The sequence below is a fragment of the Rissa tridactyla genome, chromosome 1 (assembly GCF_028500815.1).
Source record: "Rissa tridactyla isolate bRisTri1 chromosome 1, bRisTri1.patW.cur.20221130, whole genome shotgun sequence".
Classification (NCBI taxonomy): Eukaryota; Metazoa; Chordata; class Aves; order Charadriiformes; family Laridae; genus Rissa; species Rissa tridactyla.
This window is the reverse complement of record NC_071466.1, coordinates 168,690,038-168,712,185: the sequence shown is the minus strand read 5'-3', so window position 1 is coordinate 168,712,185 and position 22,148 is coordinate 168,690,038. Positions and strand designations below refer to the sequence as shown.

Below are 22,148 nucleotides of genomic sequence, written 5' to 3'. Positions count from 1 at the left end.
ATTGCAGTTCACACACACCTGTAAGCCACTGAGATAAGAAGTTGTGTCGCAAAGAAAGAGGGTTTTGTGGGCCGTTATCTGTCATTTTTGACATGGTAGAGCCTCTAAGTGAAGCTGTGTTTGGCAGGAGGAACAGAAGTGTGGCAAACCAAAATTGAGGTGCATTGACAGACTCTTGTAACCTCTAACTGCGGTATAACCACAGCAAGTATTTTGCTTGTAGGGAGCAAATCTGACAAATCATATCAGATGCCAACCAGACACAATGACAGCATGAGTTATTACAAGCTCGCTTTAATCTACTGCTGCCCCCAAACTCACTATGAGCAGAGATTTCTTTCCTCATTTTGTAATTATTTCTTTGCACATTTAATTTTCTCATTCATCCATAAACTGGTGTGCTTACTGCCGCTGAAAGACATAGAAGTGAATTCGGTAGGTGGTTGTGGCCCTCCTTTAGCAGGATGCCTAGCGAAGGCCGTGATGACTGTTATCCAACTTAATGCCATTACAAATCTTTTTTTACAGGTTATCCTATCACAGAAGAGGCAGATGGTGCCCGTATAGGGTGGTTTCTGGGTCCATTTATTTAAACTTTTGGCTGTACAGCAACATAGCTTTTTTCCTCTTTTAGCCTTCCATTTCTAGTGTGGATAAGAAGCACCATGCCTCCTAAATACTTGACCTAGTGAATAAGAAATAAAAGCTATATAACTGTGTTCAGATAACTGATTACAGTTCTGATCACAATCCAAAATAACTGAAGCCATAATTTAGGCTGGAAATCTGCAGTTCATCCCATTATCCTAGGAAGAGCATGTATCATATCTCAAACGATCTCTGATTTATCAGATCCCAGTGGCAGACACCTCTGCCACGTGGCAGGTGCAGAACAAGATTGTTCCTGCTCCAGGAGTGATGTAGGTTTGGAGAAGGTCCTGCTGCCTGAGAGGGTATTTCAGACAGCTTTCCATTGTACCTGCCGGTCACGAGGAATACGCTCGGGTGGAGCCCCGTGAAAGGGCACGTGATATGCACAGCCCATTTCAGAACAGAAAAATGGGTGTGAAGATGTTGGTGCACACAGTACCATACTTTGGTAGAGAAAGGTCAGCTTTCCATTTGGTTAGCTTCCAGGAGAGGTATTTAGATTTTGTTCAGTACTTGCTTCTTTTACAGATTCCTTATGCTTATTATTTTCATTGGCCCTCCCTTGGCCAATGTGGGTATATAATTTTGACTCGCTGTTTTTCTTCAGGCCTCTACTTTGGCGTTTGTAACATTTACAACATGCTGTTTCCTTACAGACAAAGTAGTGTGCCTGCAGCCAGCATGTGCAGGGTCTGTATTGTATCCACGTACACCATCCAGGCTCCAGCATGTGCCTAATGGCCTGGGAAGTAACATATGTGTGACAGCACTTGTCCGTTATCTGACAGCTACAAGTGACAAGAAAGATCGTACTTACACGCATTCTTTGTCAGAGAAGCCAGGAGCCATGAGCATCGTTGCTTAACACAATCCTCTCTGCGCAATGAATTATTTCTATTTAAACTGTTCCTATGCTTAGATTATAATGATGTTTTTTAAGTAGGAACTTCCCACCGGGTTCCACATCTAATACCAGATGTACGGCTGCATGAGGGCAGAAAATGAAGTGACACATCAATTTGCGTGTATAATTTAAGGATAGCCTGTGCTGTGGTGGTGTTTACACTTAGGTTTCCTCTGGTGGTTTTGATGCTTGGCTGATGGCGATGCTGAGAACAAGCCTGGAAGGCCCCGTGATCTTCTTGCATTAAATATTAACAGATTTGGGGGCTTGCTCTGGCTGGCTCTTGGCTCTGGCAGAACTTGCAGACATCAGTGCTCTCACCGTCAGAGGACATGAGCTTTTGCTTAGCGTTGTAATTAGGCATGTTAACATGCTTCCAGAGATAAATGGAGGACAGCTCAGTTTCAAATCTCCTCTCTCTCTCTGAAGACTTGCTCTGGCTGTATCTAGGCAGGAATAAACACCTCCAAGTTTTCTTCATTATTTTCAAAAGACTCTCTCAAGAACTGCATTTTCAATTCTGGATATCTGCAGCTTCAGAGAGAAAAATAATAAAGAACCGAGGCATAGCTCATTGGAGCTCTTAGTGCCGTTGGCAAAATACTGTGTCCTTAGTTGAATGTTGTTGGGTCTTGCTGCTTACACCTTTGGTTTTAAGGTTAGTAGGCTCTTCTGTAAGTAGATCTCTTGAGTATTTATCCTGACCTAATTCCGTGTGTTCTTGGTCAGTCTCATAAATCCCCGTCAATGGCCGTCTGCCCGTGGAGCATCAGCTTGTAATGCGGCACAGGGAAGGTGCTCTCGCTGGTGCTGCTGTTTCCTTGCCCCCTGAAAGCACCGTGGTCCTGGGAAGAGGGTGTTTGTGAAGGAGCCGTTCACAAGTGCCTGCTTGTCCAGTATTTTTTCTCAGCTGTCTTGACAAGAGCTGTCACTTGATGAGATCAAGACAGAAGTTTTCTCCTCGCCAGGCCTCCACCCACTCTTTGTCCCTTCTGTCATCATCCAAATATATCCAAACTCCTGTGACCACCATACCTGCTGTTTTACTGCTTTCCCAGCAATACCACATACTTATTACTCCTTGGGACATAACTGTGGTTTCTTCCATGGGGTTTGGTTTTTCTGATCCACCTTCTTCAGCACAAGGGAGATGGCCGTGTCCTTTCCCTTCGCGTTTCTCCATGAACCCCACTTCTTTTGAGATTCCTTAGAGAAACCGTCCCCTTCAAGAGCAGCCAAGCTCTTTGTATTAAACAGCCTTTCAGACACCTCGGGACAGGATCACTGGGAGGACCGTAATGTTTGCTGCTCCTTGTCTCTCCCATCTCTTCTGCTGGTGTTAAACTAATTGTTTGACCCCGTTGTGAACTCCAGTCAAGCAAGTTGGAGCAGGTCTGTATTCCCGTGTCATCACACAGAGCCTCAGCCACCACAGCTGATTCCGTCAGGCACTGCTTTGCAAATAAGATGTCCCTCATATTCGAAAATCCACACGGCCTGTGGCGCCTGCCTTTCTGAGCCTGCTCACCGCGGCGTCCCGGCAGCGGGATGTGGCAGCCTGGGGTGTGTAAGCAGTTGTTAAGTGAGACCCCTGGTTGCAATTGCCGTATGTGTGAGTGTTTATTTCTGGCCTGGTGGGAAGGTAGCGGGTACCAGCATGCGTGACGTGCTGGTTACTAGGGCGACGTACTCCTTATCTTCTATCTTTGGTCTTCTCTTTACGTATTTTGAACTCTGGACAAACCGATGGCCCAGTTTAGCAGAGCACTGAGGCCCTTGTCCTGCACATACGTAGTGAAAACACATACTTACTTGCTAAGCGTGCACTCAAATTCCATTAAGTGCTTTGCTAAAAGTAAGACTTATTTTGATAATTGGCATCAAGATTACTGGTGAGATTAACTCATCATGCCAAATACTTTGTTCAAAACTGTCACATCACTTTCATGTTCTTTTTTGGAAAGAAAAAAGAATAATTCATGTGATTCTTCCTTTGAATGGAGATTTGCATATGCTTTAACTCTGCCTCCCCTCCAATTGTGCTTTAGAAGTGCTGAGAGCATTCCCAGCAGTCCTTGTGCGCCGTGGCACTGGAAGGAGCCACCTCTGACTTGGGAGAAGCCTTGGATTCTTAGTTCTTGCCATTTTGATTCTTTTCAAAGAATTAGCTGTGCCCTCCGCCGTCCCTCTGGGCACCTAACTCGTACGCCCGTACACTGTTGCTGCATCAGCCTGTGCACCGCCAGTTTCTTGAGTCCTCTTCCATTTTGAACAGGCGCCATCAGAAGAGTAAACTTCAAAGGCCATCAGTGGCTTTGTTGGCTACACACAATTGCATTAATACTTCAAAAGCTGTGGTCAGCTTAAGCAATTGCTGCCCTTCAAAAGGCAAAAAATTATTCCGAAGGCGACTGGTCTGTGTTGGCAGACATGGGGGCACGCATGGTACTTTATATGGTCACTTGAGCGTGGCTCAAATAAACAGTAATTGTTCTTCTCCCTAGGCAAATCTCAATAGAAATGAAGTTGATTTGCATGTGAAGGAATATTAAATGTGCAGGCATCCAGTACTGACCACTGCGGAGACAGGATGCGGGGCCAGATGGGCAGTTCCTGCCAGCCGGTATACTCCGTGTGCTGGATGTCTGAATTCACTGGGAAAAACAGCCAGTAGGTGATGTGTAAGACTTCAGGGGCTGCGACTACTGTATGGAGCTGCGACTCCCGAGGCATGCGTCATGGGGTGTTTTTTTCTCTCTTGCAGACCCCAAATGGATTATTGCTGACCCCAAGCCCGCTGCTGTCTAGCATTCATTTCTGGAGCAGCCTCAGTCCTGTTGCTCCTCTGAGTCCTGCCAGGCTGCAGGGACCAAACACTCTGTTCCAGGTAGGTCTTTCCAACACACGGGTTTCATTTCTGAACGCACATGTGTGGAAGAGACATCAGGGGAGCATCTCCTCACATCAGTCTGGAGCTTTTCAAATAATGTAAGAAAATAGGGGAGTTAACAGGCACTTTTAAAGAGAGGCCTACTTACTTGCACTCTCTTTAAACCCTTGGTGGCACAGTCAGAACCCATAGGGCAGTGTCTACTGCAGCAAGCACACGCATATTGTGTGAAGGAAACAGAAATAAATGCTGGACCCCAGTAAGAGTAGATAACTGGCCTCCCAGAGCTTCAGGAAGAGAGTGCAGACCAGTCAGGGACCAGCCGGGAGAGTGATGGAATATGGACTCTGGGAAAACCAAGACCAGTTTGGGGCTTACACAGTAAAGTGGGTGTAGGTTTATCTTTCTGTCTTAATGAGCTACTGTGCACTCAGAAAGACAGGGCTTAGTTGTATTCGCAATAAGGGCACTCTGAACCCCAAGGCTCCGTTTCCAGTTCTCCTGCAAATTATCCATGTGTCCTCAACCGAGGTACTTCGTACCTCTGAGCACCTCTCCAAATGTAACAGGAGAAAGACAACATTGTCCCCTTTCTCTCATGGGTACTGGGAGAGTAAAAATCTCAAAAGTTTTATAGAGATGCAGTAAATGAAAAAGTCTTTAAGTAAACCGCGATGGCCGCAGCACTCAGCTGCAGCATTCACTCGAGGCTTAGGAAGAGGATGGCGGGGATGGTGTTAGCGGCTCCAGCTGTAGCTGCTGTGAAACAGCTGATTCAGCAAGTCACAGAAGAAATTATGCTGTTCAGCTGATTGGCAAGAAGCACAAGCAGCCGATGGCCATCTGAGCAGCTGAAGAATGCAGGGACACCCCTGGAATGAACTCCCTGACTGCCGTGGACACTGACACAGGAGGCAGCTGCTGCTAGACAGGGACCCTGTGTTGGTCTCTCAACCTTCAGGGAGCCCCACTGCCCAACTCCAGGGCTGGGCCTTAAGTTCAGGTGCTCTTCTGAGGTATGGTCCTTGCTGGGGTGGTAAGTCTGTTTACTTCCAGTGAGACAGATGAGGATTGGAGCCCTAGGGCTCCTTATTTGTGTTTCAGATGATAAATGAGTTTATGCCTATTGGATCTTAGTTTTGCACACGTGGTTAAAAGCAGCCAGACGTTTCATTTGAGAGGGGAGTATCTGCACCATGGCCTGGAATGAGCTTGTACGGACATACACTGGCCATGCCCTGTGGGAACTGAAAGTGAAGTGACCTTGGCTCTCTCCCCCCTGAGAAACCCCGACGGCCTTCTATAAATTATATCCCATTCAGGCAAAGGCTACAATGACAAGTCTGTAGAGCAAAAAGCTTTAACAGCCAAATAGGAAACGACAACCACAGCTGAAGCCTGGCCAACCCCACCGAGAACTGCTGGGTCATCCCACGTAGGCGTCGGGGCAGAGCTCTCCCCGGCCTGCCTGCACCAGCCAGCCCACACTCCATGCAGCTGGTCAGGGAACGGCGGAAGGACCTGGAGCTGCTTCACAAGTTGCTTTTGCTTTCACCTGGTCCTTCGCCGTGGGAGTCAGAAGAACATTTGGTCATTGTTTAAACGGTCTCAATCCTGTCAGCAGCTAGAGGCCAGGGCAGCACTGCGGCTGCACCCGTGCCTGCTGCATTGCAAGGAGGAGAGATCGGGCTCCTACATTTCTTTTTCTTTCAGGTGTGTGCTGCTTATCACAATAGCACCATGCTTGGCACTGCCTATAGTTCTTTAGTACTAGTATTTGTATAAGCACAAGGACCAGGATGGGATCCATCCGTGTCCACAGTCCAACTAAGCCCCCGACAAGCCTATGGGAAAGTATGGTCCCTCCCTTAACAAACCAGGAGCCTGGTCGTAGAATCAGAGAATAGTTTGGGCTGGAAGGGACCTTTAAAGGTCATCTGGTCCAACCCCCCCCAAGTCAGCAGGAACATCTTCAACTAGATCAGCTTGCTCAGAGCCCCAACCAACCTGACCTTGAGTGTTTCCAGGGATGGGGCATCTACCACCTCTCTGGGCAACCTGCTCCAGTGTTTCACCACCCTCAGTGTAAAAAATTTCTTCCTTATATCCAGTCTAAATCTACCCTCTTTTAGTTTAAAACCGTTACCCCTTGTCCTGTGGCAACAGGCCCTGCTAAAAAGCCTGTCCCCATCTTTCTTTTAAGCCCCCTTTAAGTACTGAAAGGCTACAATAATGTCTCCCCAGAGCCTTCTCTTCTCCAGGCTGAACAATCCCAACTTTCTCAGCCTGTCCTCATAGAAGAGGTGCTCCAGTGCTCTGATCATCTTTGTGGCCCTCCTCTGGACCCGCTCCAACAGCTCCATGTCTTTCCTGTGCTGAGGACTCCAGAGCTGGATGTAGTGCTGCAGGCGGGGTCTCACCAGAGCGGAGCAGAGGGGCAGAATCACCTCCCGTGACCTGCTGGCCACACTTCTTTTGATGCAGCCCAGGATGCGGTTGGCTGTATGGGCTGCGAGCGCACATTGTCAGCTCACATCCAGCTTTTCGTCCACCAGAACTCTTTCTCCGCAGGGCTGCTCTCAATCCCTTCATTCCCCAGCCTCTATTGATACTGAGGGTTGCCCCAACCCAGGTGGCAGGACCTTGCACTTGACCTTGTTGAACCTCATGAGGTTCACACAGGCCTACTTCTCAGTGTTGTCCAGGTCCCTCTGGACGGCATCCTCTCCCTCAGGTGTGTCAGCTGCACCACTCAGCTTGGTGTCCTCTGCAAACTTGCTGAGGGTGCACTCGATCCCACTGTCTCATGTCATTGATGAAGATACTGAACAGTACTGGTCCCTTACAGACCCTTGAGGGACACCACTCATCAGTGATCTCCATCTGGACATCGAGCCATTGACCTCCAGATGTGACCATCCAACCAATTCCTCATCCACCGAACAGTCCACCCGTCAAATCCATATCTCTCCAATTTAGAGAAGGATGTTGTGGAGGACCACATCAAAGGCCTTAGAGAGGTTCAGATAGATGACATCCATAGACGACATCCGCAGCTCTTCCCTTGTCCATTGACGTAGTCACTCCATCATAGAAGGCCATGAGGTTGGTCAGGCAGGACTTGCCCTGGGTGAAGCCATGCTGGCTGTCTCGAATCACCTCCCTGTCCACCATGTGCCTTAGCATGGCTTCTAGGAGGATCTGTTCCATGATCTTCACAGGCACAGAGGTGAGTGCTGTTCTGCACTGCTGGATACAACTATGCGCATACTCCCTCACAGAGCACGTAGATGCTGATTAACTGCTAAAAACCTCTCCTTTGATGCTTACAAGGTGACAGCAACTCACGTACACCTACAGTTATACACCCTTTTAGCCCAGGTAGAGCATCACGGAAATCTGCAGTCTCCTTTCGCACAATTTACCTTGATATATTGACCTACCTGGAAGGTTTTCCCTTTGAAGCCACGCTGCTGTGTAATTAAACTTGTTTTGGTGTTTCATCATCGGTTTGAAATTACCGCATAACCGGAAGAGCAAGAGACTTGCACAGAATTGGTTAATTCAAGAAAATGCAGCCAAACTTAAGGACTACCAAGGCAGCTTGAATTAAGTGCTAACTAAATTAAGCATGTTTTCTTGGTTACTACTGTACAGAGGGTAGCAGTGAGGGGGTGTCGTCACGTCCCAGATCCCCACTGTTAGGGGGGCGTATGAATAAGGAGCTTCGTCCCAGCCCCGGGGGCTACAGAGACAACAGGAAGAAGAACAAGAGAGCTGGGTTGGGCTGGAGACCAGGGGAACGATGAACTCGTGACATGAGCATTGTTTGTGTCTTGGGCTGTAGTGCCAGCATGCCACCCGCCCCCACAGACACCAAGGATCACACAACCCTCTCTTTGTTCCCTTCAGAAATCACATGAAACACTTTGTAATTTACGCGTCTCACTTTAGAAAAGCTGAACAGACTAGAAAATCAAGAGCTTGTAATCAAGTTCTGTGGTTTAATGAACCCTGGCAGAAGCGATGGAAACATTTCCCGAGGTTTGATTTGGTTAAAATAGAGGCATCAGCCAGGCCTGGCCCCACCAGGAGAACAGTGCCAGCCCCCCGCTGCTGGGCGTGATTTTCAACTGAACGTTGGAAGACGGATATCGTTAACTAACCTCTTAGTGGAAGAGTAATCCTGTTACAAGCAGATTATGTGCACGTGTAGAGGTTGATGATTACACCACAGTTGGCTGTTGAAGGACTGATCTGATAAGGGGTAAAAATACACCATACCCTTGAAGTCGGGAGCTGTGTTACTCAGCTCCATCTCTCCCAAGCCAACAGAAACCCAGCATGGAGCTCGCGAAACCGGGCCTGGAGGCCAGATCCGTATTTACCACTGGGATAATTCCTGCCTCATGCAGTAGCAAGTTTATTCCACCTAGTTGCTTTCCTTTTTCTCGGGTCAGATGTTAGAGAACTAGCCACTACACGTCACCGCAGGGAAGTTACAGTCAGGATGATCACGAACTAGGAATACGCCGCCTGTGTATTGAATTAGTAGTTTTTGCACAGTATTTCAGAAGTCGAAGGTTAATACTAAATTACGGTGTATTCTGCTTCACACGCTGAATGATCCGGCATACCTAATTTACAGTTTCTTAGTGATTACAGAGAGAAACTGTAATTACTCGAGAGTAATTTGCCCCACTTTTGTATTCCCAATTGTACTTTTCCTGCCCTAAAACTACATCTCAACTTTCACTTTTGCAAAGCTCTTCCCTGTTTAGCTTTTATGAAGGGCAGATGAAAAGCACGGGTTTTAATTAATATTTTGTAGACTGAGGAGCATTTTTGGAAGCAGAATGGATGGCAAACGTCGCTCTAGAGTAGTCACTTTCCCAGGGTGATGACAGATGTATTGTTATGTGAAATTTTTATATAAAATACAGCCAATAATAGATTTACACATCCTTGTACGTTTCCAAATTATTCAGGTTTCATCCTCAATGTTACATTCCTAACGGCTGAGGCCGGCATTTGGTGTGTATCTTCCTGTATAGGAATGACAAGCCTTGAAACCGTCTGGAGTCGGTTGCTAATGCTAAATGCGTGTGCTTCTGGGCTCAACGCTCGGAGATAAAGACTAATTTTTACCTTTTGGCCTCTTAACAGTTTCCAACTCTGCTAAACGGTCACATACCAGTGCCGCTCCCCAGTCTGGATGGAGCCTCCTCTCCAGTACTGCTTTCTCCGAACGCTCAGAAATCCTGATGACACCTCATCGCACCAAGGACTTATTGGTGGATTTAACACTTCATTCCTATGGTCTAGTTTTTTCCTGTGTCATGAGAAGGACATTGTGAAACCCTCTATTACTTCGGTTTGCACTTTTCATTACATGGATAATCTACTTTTATTATGTTAGCATTTTTTAAACAGTGTTTATATATAAAATATATATATAAATCTGTTTTGCATTAAATGAATTATAATTTTTTTATATCATAGCTCTCAAGTGTTGAACACTTCTGTTGTTGATGAAGTACTTTTCTTAATGGATTGCAACAATGTATGTAATAAGGATGTGAAGCTTCTTTTTAATCCCTTTTTCTGCATATTATGCACTGTGCTTCTGTAAACTATAACCGGCTGTGCCTTCTTTTGCATAATGTCATGTAAATGATTTATATATTTTCTAGTATTAAGATAAAAAGTGGAAAGACAAAACTAGTATTGAAGAGCCCTATGGTAGTATTTCAGTATTTTCTCCACGGGTAGGCCATATGATGCAGTGTATTCATGTAACTTTGTATTAAGTGCTTTCAAATTGTATAAAAATAGCCTTATAATGTTTCTTTGCCGAAGTGAAAAACCTAACCAACGTTACAGTCAGGAGATGCATTTAGGAGTAACAAAGCCACATTTATACGTTTATGCCCAAGTTCTTCTGCAGAGTCGCAACAGGGAGGAGCTGGGCTGTGTAGACCCACGAGACATTTCCAGCATTTGAGAACACTTCTGTAGACAAGGAGACGTCGCTCAGAATTTATTTGGCCTTTACTTCTTACGAACTGTTGACATTACAGCTGGAAAGACTGCAGGTATCCCTGTCCTCCCAGGGAATGAGGATCATTCCCCATAGAGAATTTCCAGGTGCTTTGTTCAGTCGTGCCAAGTGCCTTCTACTACTTACCCCGGAAAGATTATTCGAGCTACTAAAGCTCAGAAGGTTGCGTTTCCCCTTCCCCCAAAGCTGGAAAAGTTATGGGACTGTAAATTAATGCCTGGTGCTCGTAAAGAGGCATATTGTACATGCGGGATGTTTATGTATAAACATCTGAATTCTGGATTAAAAACCAGCACTGTGTTACTATATACTTGCAACTTGAACTTACCGGGTATGTCCTCTACCTTGAGGTGATGGTTTAGTCATCTGAACGTCAGGTGAGGATTAGGCCAGACTCCCTGGCACCACAGATCCTAATCTTGGCAGGGTTGATGCAACTCTTCAGTTGTCTGAGGTGGCTAAATCGGGTTGAACGCAGCTTTACCATGTAGGTTTTTCAGATTGAGACCTTCAAAAACCAAACCCAAATCAGAATCCTGTTTGCTGCAGGTCACTAGAGCTTCTACTTTGCTTTCTGGCCAAGCGGCTGGTCAAAAGTCCGTTCTTTTGGAAATTTATGCAGCGAGTTGTCTGTTGATGTTCTGTTTGGATGCATTTCAGTGATGTGTGTGTAGTTAATTGTAAAGTGCTTTTGGATCCTTCAACCTGAAAGGTGCTAAATAAACATTTTATTAATGCAGTTCTGATGTTGAAAAGCCATTTTTGGGGCAGAGGTAGCCTGACAAAAGACAGCAGGATTTTTCCGCAGGCTCCTGGGTTGCACAACCAAAAATGACTCCTCAGTTTCACTCGCAGTAATTAACGGGATAAAAACCTGCCGTATCTGTATGAAGTACCAGTGCTGATAAACACGGCAATTAGGTGCAAGATAGAAGGAAAAAAGAGTGAAACACACGGGAAGCCATTCGCTTGATTCAGCGTTTCAAGAGCTCCAAGAAGTACCACCCCGCGGAGTCAAAACCAGAAGCAGCAACTCCTTACACAAAATTTATGAGTGAAGGGAAATTTTATGCTAAGTAAAATGAGAACGGGTTGGAAGAAAAGGCAGGATGGGGGATGCCTGATGGGGTTGACTGGTCTGGTGGAGGTGAAATCACAAGGGCTCGCAGGTCAAACATTTCTCTTTCAACGGATTCCTCACAGGTAAATGGAATATTTTTCAGTAACTAAGTTACAGAGAGGCAATTATTCACGCTCTAGAGCCAACTCTCGTCTCTCTCTTAAATAAGTATGAATGCCTACTTCAGTAAAGTCTCGCCTTGTACCCGCCAGCATAGCTAACGGGAGAGCACGGCATAGAAATGAAGCGTTTCTCACTATGAGTTTAAAAAGTAAAGGTAGAAACTCACGCAAAATTTGGTCTTTGACTTAGTAAGCGGTATTGAAGACCAGACTGCAAAAAAAAACCCCAGATGAAGATGGGAGGAGGGACTGTGTGACAGAGATTCTTAAAAGAAAAAGCATCCAGATTCTTGTGACTTCATCTTTTCCAAAGTTTTACTATTAATAAGGCAGACTTGTTTCTTTTCAAAAGGCTCCACACACCTCAACAACCCCCCCCACACCTCCCCTCCCGCCCCTTGAGCGACTTCGTTTTTCTTTTAAAGACAGCAGAAAATAGCAATTCTGTGACAAAAATCTCTTTCAACAGATTACTGTAAAGGATCCGAGAAAATTCAGTAAAACTTAAGGGAAGACACCTAGAAACAAGAAAGCAGTGCTGTCTTCTCATCTTCGAGAGAATAAAAAATAGCAACAGAACACATCTTCTTTGCTCATTGACTTTTCAGTTAAAAAAAAAAAGGTGGTCAAAATGAGATCTGCCTTCCAAATTGGTCAATTATGTGGAAGAAAAATTCTTCCTACTGGGAAGAATTTATACAAATCAAGTCCAGCCTCTCAAGCCTTAATGCTTACCTAAACCACTAGATTATTATGCCTTATGCTTTGAAGAAAATACTCTATTGGTAATTCTCTGTTGAATTTTATTAACAGGTATCTTTTTAACTGTAGAGGAAAAAGAACAAATAAACATTTGTAAAATAAATGCTGTGAAAGTGTCACTATTTCTGCAGCATGGAGAGCTCCAAGACAACAAATCCTAGGGAACAAAACTGGAGTTGTTCTCCCTTCAGTATTCTTGGTAGCAGCTGCAACTTGATCGTACTGGAGGGGTTTTGGGGATAGATTTACACTGTATTCTTGCTTCAACAATACAGAAAGTTTTTGATATTAGTTAGGCTGGGTGCACGATTGGGCTATTTCGTGCTTACCTTTACATTGTTTTTTTTGCAGAAAAGCAAGTATCCACCAGTAGGGCCACCGCTACTGGGCAGCTTTGCCAAGAGCTTGCTCACATCTTCTGCCGTGGCGCAGGTAAGCGGCCTCGGTTCTGAAGAAAACTTTCAAGGTGGGGAGAACAGCGCTGGGTGATAAACAACTACAGACGGAGAGAGAGAGATCTGACACAGCCCATTACGTCAACAAGGAACAACCTGTTTTGTCTGAAAAGAACAAGTCTCATCAGGCAGGCCCTTGCCAATCTGGAAACGCCTACCGAAGAAGTAATGCATTGTCAACAAGACGACTGTTTAAAGAGGAAACGGTCCTTTAAAACAGACTATAGCATTTCATTTTAACAGAACAAGTCTCTACATTAAGAGGCTGTGTGGTCTTGTGCCTACACAAAGCATCTTTAGAAGCCATCACGACTACCAAATTAATTTAGAAAAGGCGTAATGACTACAGGTAGTCTTTTACGTGAGGGCATCACTGTTCCCTTCTGATCTTGAGACTCTCTCTACATCCTGCAGGGCAAAAAAACGCGGGTCACTCAGATTTAAGAATACCTCTCCGAAGCCATCAGAAAACCACCAACTTTTGAAATCCCTTTTAACCCCAAACTGTAGCTCTCTTACCAATTAATATGTGAGCGCTCTGCCTACACAGATGGAGTACAAGCCTATGTCTTGAGGGCACAGAGACTGACAGCATTAGTGAGGAGGAGTATAAATTTATTTAAATGAAAACAGAGGAATGAACCGCGGGCAAGGACTCTGGAGCAATCAGCATCATGGTCTGCCTTGGGTGGGTGGGGGGGTGTGTTTGTAGAAAAGCATCCTAGAGGACTCCAGGAGATGTTGGAATTTTTCTTGACAGATTCCCATCAGTTGGTGTTCACTCTGCAAGATGTGCGAATGGATAAATGTACCCTCATTATTCCTACCACGGCTCCAGGCCAGCTGCCGCCTCCTGCAAATTAAGGAAAAGGACATGGAAGGAGCTGGGGGGGAAGGGAGAAGTCTTTGAAAAAACAAGCTCTGGGTGTGAAAGAGGAGGAGCAGGCAGCGCTGAGGCTGCTGTGCGGGGCCTGGAGGGAGGCGTTCCACCGGGACATGTTGGAGAAGGGACAGGGAAGAGCGTTCTCCCCTGTTTGCCATCCGCGGCGATGGCATGTCCATCAGCAAGAAGATCTCACCGCAGCAAATGGAGGAACTTCATCGCTCTCTGGGGAAAAATGCGTTTACAGGTACGGCATCTGAGCTGAACGAGACCCGTGTTTCATGAGGACCATAAAAGCCATCGGCTCAGGGAGGCCGGCCTCTTAAGCGATTCTGGAGGATGCAGCCGGCACAACAAATGAAGCGGTTATTTACAACAGTAAGTACGTGCATGTGTGTGCGTTCACAGTTTAAGTTGGCTCCAAAATTACAGAATTTATAAATATGAGTTAAGGGATTTTAGAAAACTTGTGAAAATAATGGAAAATTGTAACGTGCACATTTTTCCACTGACATCAATCCTTTTCTTTCAGTTAACGAGAGAGGCGCAGCACAGCCCAGTGAAAATCACACACAAAAGATTTAAAAAAAAAATAATCTAGAACAGCTGAACTCTAATCCCAGGTCTGACAAATTTCCACTGTGGCCTAGAACAAGAGCGTGGTTTCCTCCACAGATGGAAAGGCTGCATGGCAGGAATTACAAAGCCCACCTATCTACTTGGCTTTTATACTTCTAAAAATCATCCTACCTGTCCAGCCAGAGCTTCCTTTACAACGTACTAATTAGCTAAACACTCGAAGAGTGCTTCCTTTGTGATTTATAATCTGTATTTCTCATCTTGTCAGCATCTCAGACTGGTCTGACGTGGATGTTGCTGACCCACACACAGGCCAAAGAGTAGCATTTGAACTCTAACAGCCCAGTCTCTGAAATGGAAAAAGAAATGGAAAAAAAAATAAATCTGTAAAAAGGAAGCATTCAAATTCCTGCCCAAATTTAAGAAATTTTATAGAATGCGGCATTTGTTTCAAAGCCAAACATCACTAAGGGAAAAAAAAAAAAGGTATGGGAAGGTGCCAACAAGTTGGGACAAATGGTTTCAACTCTGCCCCTTAGTGACCAGATAAAATGACCAAATGTCTGTGACCGCACGTTGTCACAGACAAGGTAAATCCTAATTTTTCTTCAGTGTCACTACAGGCTACAGCCGTGCATTTCCATACCCTCATGTGTTTGGATTTCTTTCAACTCTGACCTTAATTCTGGGTATTTCCTGGGTTTATAATACTTAGCTTGGGGATATCTACAACGCACCTTTCATGTATTTTGTCCTCAATAAGCGAATGTATTCTTAACCTTAATTCTGTCTTAACATTGCAAAACAGAAACAATGTACCTTTATTAAATGGACAAACTCATGCGCAAAGCCCAAGCGAGCAGCCCAAAGAGCGCCACCTCGCAGTTTTTCAAATGATTTGCAAATACAAAGCGTGTCGATTCTTTAATAACTGTTTATTTGAACTTTTATTGCCCAATTCAGGGATACACTCTGGCTACTTAATGCTGTGGGTAAAGCAGCACACAAATAACAGCCGTGTGGAGATGCACGTTCCACTGGAGCATTGCTGAGCAGCTGGGTTGCCCCTTCTGTCCTGTCCTGCCCTGCGAATCCCCGTCTCCTCCACCCACCCCCTCTCCCCTTCCACCTCCACCTTCATGTGTGCCCAACCTTGTGGCCACCTGCCTCCTCCCTGCCTTCAAAAACCCACCTTATTCCTCCACGCACCTACCCACGCACCTTGGCATTCCTACCCTGCGGCAGATGGGATAACACCCGGTACCTTCCAAAAAAGAACTACTTAAAATCAGCAACAACTTGCAGGCCGTTTCTCCTTAACTCATCGCTCATCTGCAACCAAAGGCTGTCACACCACATCTTGAAAGCCATCCATTTTTAGCGACTATCTGCTTGGTTTTTGTCACGGGTTGAGGTCTTCTCCCAAAAAGGCCAACGCTCCCTGCAGTTCCTGGGGACAGTGCAACCAAGTCCGTAGTGCCTGATGCTGTCAGAGAGGAGGCAGAACACTGAATTGCACAAAAAGGATGTCGGAGAAATGCCCAGCAACTTCAGCCTCGCTGACTACCGCCCCAAACGGGCAGCTGCCACGGACCTGTCGCTGCTGATGCAGGAATTTCAATTATAGACAAGGAAAAAACCTGGCTTGACCACAGATGCCAAGTTTCTTAAGCAATGCATTCTTTAAAGCTACCTCCTAATGAAGAAAACCAATTCGCTTGTAGGCCCTTAGAAAAAAAGTCTCTCTTCGAACAGAGTGCTTTAATTTTATGGAAGATCTTTTCATCTGTAACAAAAAAAGCTGAATTCCTACTTAAAATGGAAACCTCCTTCTGTTAGCTGCAGCTGATCCCTTTCTAAATGTATTAATGCACTTCATTTTACCAGTTAAACCTTTAAGTCCTTTACTCATTAGTGTCACATTATTACTTGTTCTTTTATGACCTATAAAATATTACTGTTCTAGAAAGGCTAAATCCCACATTTATCCACAGTGAACATTTACTCTACATCTTCACTACTTTTGTAAAAAAAAGGAGATGTTTTTCTGAGACCTCTTTCTTCAACACCATCACGTCCTACAACGTATTTTCCTACAAAGTTAACCAGTATAAAATCTAGATCAGATCCGTAGCAACTATAAAAAATATATATAACAACTATTTCAGGACAAAGGGGGTTTTTTTTCCATCAGTGCCAAATCTGCCTGTGACACGCACGTACCGCTCCCGCTGACATCAGCGGGAGACCCACGCAGATATCCCACACGGATACTACGCTCCTAGACCTGGGCAAGACTTCTGATCCCGTGTGAGACGCAGGACCGGCTTGCCGAGAATCAGACTGTGGACCACGTTTAACGATAAGATCCTGAACGGCCCCCGTGGCAGATGAGCCACGTTACCTTTTCGCTGCCACCGCTTCTGCGTTTGCATAAATTAACAAGCGGCCAAAGCTAAATCCGATGACTCCCCACAACACACAGATCTAGCTAAACCGTTTCCAACAATGCCCCAAGAACCGCAAGTTCACTTAGTCTGTATTTTTAACAACGCAGGGCCTTTGTTATTATAAATTTCAAAACAAAACCAAAGAATTCCACATAATATTTATACTTTCAAAAGTACAATATTAATACAGGTCGGTCAGTTAGAAATAACAGCAGTTTGTTAGGTCTACAAGATTTAACGCAAAACCGGTTTACAAATGCTGAAAAGCAGTAGTGGTCCAATAGTCACCATTACACATGAATTTCTCTCTTCCAGAAAATAAAAAAAAAAAAAAAGAAAAAAAATCCCAATTCAAATTTACCAGTATCAATGAAATATTAATAAAACACCCCCAAACATGCCACAATCACTATTCACAAATAAAGTTAAAATGAAATATACAAAAATTCACTTAATACTGTTAAATAACAATAAACTACAAGATTTCCTGAACAGAAATGGTAGGACCCCTGAATGTTTTACAGTGAATGTCAGGAAAAATTAAGTTACCTATGACTATTTTCATGATATACCAGCCAAAGATTTACATGACCATTTCAAAATATACCAATAAAGATTTACAGTCTCTTTAAGATGCACTAAACGAATAAGTTCATAAAGGTGAACACAAATGCTTAAAAATACTGTAACCATCACCAAGGGTGTACTTATGATACTCACTGAGATGCATAAGCATAGTAGTAACATGTTTACTATCTCTGGTAAACAGATAACATCTAAGATCTGAAAAACTCTCTAAGTTCCCATTGTAAAAGCTCCGTAGCATAGTGAGTTCTTATCAAGTACAATCTTGCATCTTTCCAGTTGATTTCAAGTGAATAATGCAGAAATGGGAGAGCAACAAGGTGGGAAAAGTGTGACATTACTCCCATGTTCTTGTAATTAGTTGTCCTGTTCCTCTGTAATGAAAAGATTCTGAATTTCCAAAGTAAGCCAGGGTCCAACGCATATGAATCATCTTTTGACTATTTGTATTTCTAAGTTAAAAACAAGGTAAAAAAGTCATTGCTTCTGCAAGTCATTGTTTCTGCAGGCCCCATATGCACCATAATGTGCAAATACCTTACGCTGGAGGAAGCCTGACAAAATTTATCATCCAGTCTCCATGCTCTGGTTTATCAATAACGAACGTAGGATCTGAGAGCAAATAATAGCTACTGTTCACTTGTTTGAATCAACTTTCACACCATGTGCTTTTCAAAAACATAATATGCATTATAATTTTTTCAACTACTTCAACACATACTTCCAATGTCAAATAAGGAATTAAGTGCCATGAACTTAGAGCATTAAAGATGGTTCACCTATAGCCAAGCAAAGCTATGTTTACATTCCAGGAAACACTGCAGTTTAAGAAATACAAAAAAACCCCGCAGCAGTAGAACATTTTATGAAGAGAAACAGATGCATTCACATATTATAAAGCCATTGCAACTTCTTCAGGCATGGAACTGTTGTGTTAACTATACAGACAGTAGTTATTTAGCAGCAATGATTCCGCAATAAATAATGCACTGTGTTTCTCAGTCCTGCACAAAAATTGCAGCTACAGTTACATCAACAGCTGTAACCTACTGGCTCTAGTGGCAGAGGAGACCTTAAAACCAACTGTACAAAAAATTGTCACACTGTGACAACAAATATAAAAACATAATCTGCAGGTTGGAAATAAAAAGACTCCACTGTGAAGAGGACAGTGTAGACAAACTGCGATTCCAAGTCCACCAACAGAGAGCACCGCCTTCAGATCCGAGTCCTTGATCAATAGGATAGGCTTGGGCTCCACTCTGCATCGCCCACTTTAAAAAAGCATGCTCTGCCTTCTGTTCTTCCCATGTCCTAAAACAGAACACGGACCGCAGTAAGAAATGGAAGCATTCGCACAACACAGTATTCAGAGTATTCAGTTACTACCTACATCCAGTTCTGGGCTCCCCGGTTCAAGAAGGACAGGGAACTGCTGGAGAGGGTGCAGCCAAGGGCTACCAAGATGATTAGGGGACTCGAACACCTCTCTTATGAAGAAAGGCTGAAGGGTTTGGGTCTCTTCAGTCTGGAAAAATGACGACTGAGGGAGCATCTTATCAACACTTATAAATACTTAAAGGGTGGGTGTCAGGAGGATGGGGCCAGGCTCTTTTCAATGGTGCCCAGGGACAGGACAAGAGGTAACAGGCACAAACTTGAGCATAGGAAGTTCCATCTAAACATGAGGAGGAACTTCTTTACTTTGAGGGTGGCAGAGCGCTGGGACAGGCTGCCCAGAGAGGTGGTGGAGTCTCCATCTCTGGAGATGCTCAAAACCCTCCTGGACGTGTTCCTGTCCAGCCTGCTCTAGGTGACCCTGCTCTGGCAGGGGGGTTGGACTGGATGATCTCCAGAGGTCCCTTCCAACCCCTATCATTCTGTGATCTTACTATTTCAAGGGAATACCCTTTCTTTGTGTTTAAACCTATCGTTCTGTGATGTGTCTATTTTGAGAGAATATCCTCTTTTTGTGTTTAAACCAATATCAGCATCTCTCTTTTAACTGCACTTGTTGCATCTTTTTTGTTTTTTTCGCTTTGCCACCATTCAACACCCACACAGCAATGGTTTGAAACTCCAAGACTTTATCAAATTAGCAGCCCCTCCGCCCATCTCTAGTAAAAACCATCTCCTTCTGTGCATTTAGCTTTTATGTCTCTACAGGAATCTGATCAAATCACTCCTGGTACCTGTTTGAGTACATCCACACAGACCACTTTAACAAAGTATTTTCCAGTATCTCTGGCACAGCATTCCGTTTACAGGTATGAGAAAATCTTGAGCTTTCCGTACCTGTCTCTGGGTAAGTGGAATTTCGAAAGCCAGGGTCTTTTTGCAACTGAATCTCTTTTAGACTGAATATTGAAACACCTGGAATGTAAAAAAGAAATCAATTCGTATCAAAACATAATGATGCTTTATTGAACAAAGTTCTACTTAATTATACAGTTTAGATTAAAAAAATGTTTCCTATTCCCAAATATTTAAGTCAATATACCAGACTTCTTTAATAGATTAGATTTGAGAGTTTTTCCTTAACCAATGCACTTAGCTTTAATGTACTAGCTCAACAACACTCTGCTACTTTACTATTCCTCTTACTTTCAGGCAAAGTGTGTATTCTTGTTCCAAGACTTCTGAAGTATGCGTGTTTCATGGCCTCTTCTGCTGAAATTCTCTTCTTCGATTCATACTATTAACATAAAAGGAAACAAAGTGTGTTGGTTTTCATTAAAAAACTCTTTGTATCGTGTGATTTCATCAAAGGGAGAAACAGAGTTCTACTTGCTCAATATTTCCCGCCAACTAGCCAGGACAAATTTGTTTTCATTACTTTTATTTCACACATGAAAATCTAACATATGTTATCTAAATCAGTATTATCAATATATAACAAGCTTGCTAAATAGTCAAAATAACTACTGTAAATTGATGCAAGTCAAAAATACACTTAATCTTTATTTTTAGATGTAACGATGATCAGATGACAGACTTTTGTCTACATTATGTTCTAATATTAAACTGCAATGAAATGCTTTTACACGAGTTTTCTAATTCGACGGACTAAGCTGCAGCATTTTGTGTTAAAATGGAACTTTAGGCAACACGGTCTTCAATCTGTGCTCAAATGTCTCCTGCTTGGCATATGTGGACATTTGGACAACAATGCAGACATTTAAAAAGGTGTACACAAATAAGAACAAAGTCCAAAGAAAGACTGCAAGTTCTGTTTTGACACAGCGTGTAAACAGATGAAGACCTGATGTAGAATTTAAATCACGGGCTGCAAAGCAGAGTGACTGCGCTCCACCTTATGGACTAAGAATTTTTAACACCATGAAGTTACAGTGCTTCTGCTTCTACCTGAAGACTTAAGAGTTGGCCTTCCATCTTGCTTCTGGCTCATTTTTAATACTGATTAGAAGATTAAACCCACATACCACTTCACCTTTTGAATACAGTTTGCAAGATCAAAGAGTAATGTTATACCTTACTACTAGAGAAGCAGTTACTAAGTTCATCGTTGCAGAAATTTAATATTTGTATTTAAAAGTTCTGTTTTAATACTGTATTTCACAAGAGATTTAGTTTTTTCAGGGAATTGCTAACATAGAATCAATTCTATTTTTACAAAAAGTAGTAAGAGAAGAAATCAATTCCGTCAAAACAAACAAAATAATTAAACATCAGGTTTTAAATTCTTACAGTACACACGCTTCCCAAAACTGCCATTCTTCCCAAATCTATCATCCACTGCAGACTCAGCTGCATATTCCATATTGAGATAGATCTAACAGACACTACAGCTTCTAATACATTTTGTAAATAATATATTAAAAAACTAAACTTGCACTTTTATAAAGTAAAGCCACAAACCACATCTTACTTGAAGGAACTTCGCTATCAATTCAATTCCTTCCGTGTCTAGCCTAAAAATAAAAATATTTTTAAAAATTAAAACAGTTATTGAACTATATTTACAAAAGCAAAACTGCATAGGAACCGACTTAAATGATATCAAACCTGAAAATTAAATTTAAACACGGAAATACTGTAATCTAAAGAACTTTTCTGCATGTTAACGTGTACACATACAAGTACCAATATCTCAGAACAAGACTATTTGAAAAACACACTGGGGACAGACAAAACCTGAGCTCTGGATCGTGATTTACTAGGTTGACCCGGATCACTTATTTTAGCAAAAACCGCGGTTTTATTTTTTAAAGCCTAACACTACTCATTTACTAAAGGACACAATGTTAGATCTTTTTCTTCAGAGTCGATAAAAAACGTGGTAGTCTTTGTGAGAAAGTTTATTTCTAGTAACTGTGCAGACCCTTCAAATTCCTCTTGAATAATTTCAAGAGCCTGCTGAAGGAAGGCTTGCCATTTTAACCACGGGCCTACTACATAACAGAAAAGAATTTGGGTTATTTAGGAAGTGTTGTGTCAATACTATTACTATGCAGTAATTATTAATTGTAGTTTATAGTTCTACAGGTCATTACGGAGCTGTGGTACCTTGAATGATATTAGACAAAGTAATCATGTAGAACCAGGATTTTGCTTTGCCCGTAATAACAACTGATCCGTAGTTTTCCAGCCTTTGGTAGCAGACCATACTTGGAAAAATGTTCACATTTACAAATATGCAAAGCCACAGGGATGCAGATTTTCTAT

At 43.3% G+C, this 22,148-nt stretch overlaps 2 protein-coding genes across 7 annotated transcripts in view; one reads left to right on the top strand and one right to left on the bottom strand.

Moving 5' to 3' along the window:
- Positions 1 to 11,245, top strand: part of ELK3 (ETS transcription factor ELK3) — a 41,510-nt gene extending 30,265 nt beyond the window's left edge. For both annotated transcript variants that reach the window (XM_054224758.1, XM_054224750.1), the window contains 2 exons: positions 4,320 to 4,442; positions 9,612 to 11,245. In XM_054224758.1, coding sequence (XP_054080733.1) covers positions 4,320 to 4,442; positions 9,612 to 9,710 — 222 coding nt within the window. In that variant the 3' untranslated portion in view covers positions 9,711 to 11,245. The remainder of the gene's footprint in view (positions 1 to 4,319; positions 4,443 to 9,611) is intronic.
- Positions 11,246 to 15,343: 4,098 nt separating this feature from the next.
- CDK17 (cyclin dependent kinase 17) overlaps positions 15,344 to 22,148 on the bottom strand; it is a 97,942-nt gene continuing 91,137 nt past the window's right edge. For all 5 annotated transcript variants that reach the window (XM_054188552.1, XM_054188586.1, XM_054188578.1 and 2 more), the window contains 4 exons: positions 21,352 to 21,394; positions 20,067 to 20,157; positions 19,758 to 19,835; positions 15,344 to 18,776 (listed from right to left, as the gene is read on the bottom strand). In XM_054188552.1, the coding sequence (XP_054044527.1) occupies positions 18,739 to 18,776; positions 19,758 to 19,835; positions 20,067 to 20,157; positions 21,352 to 21,394 (250 nt within the window). In that variant the 3' untranslated portion in view covers positions 15,344 to 18,738. The remainder of the gene's footprint in view (positions 18,777 to 19,757; positions 19,836 to 20,066; positions 20,158 to 21,351; positions 21,395 to 22,148) is intronic.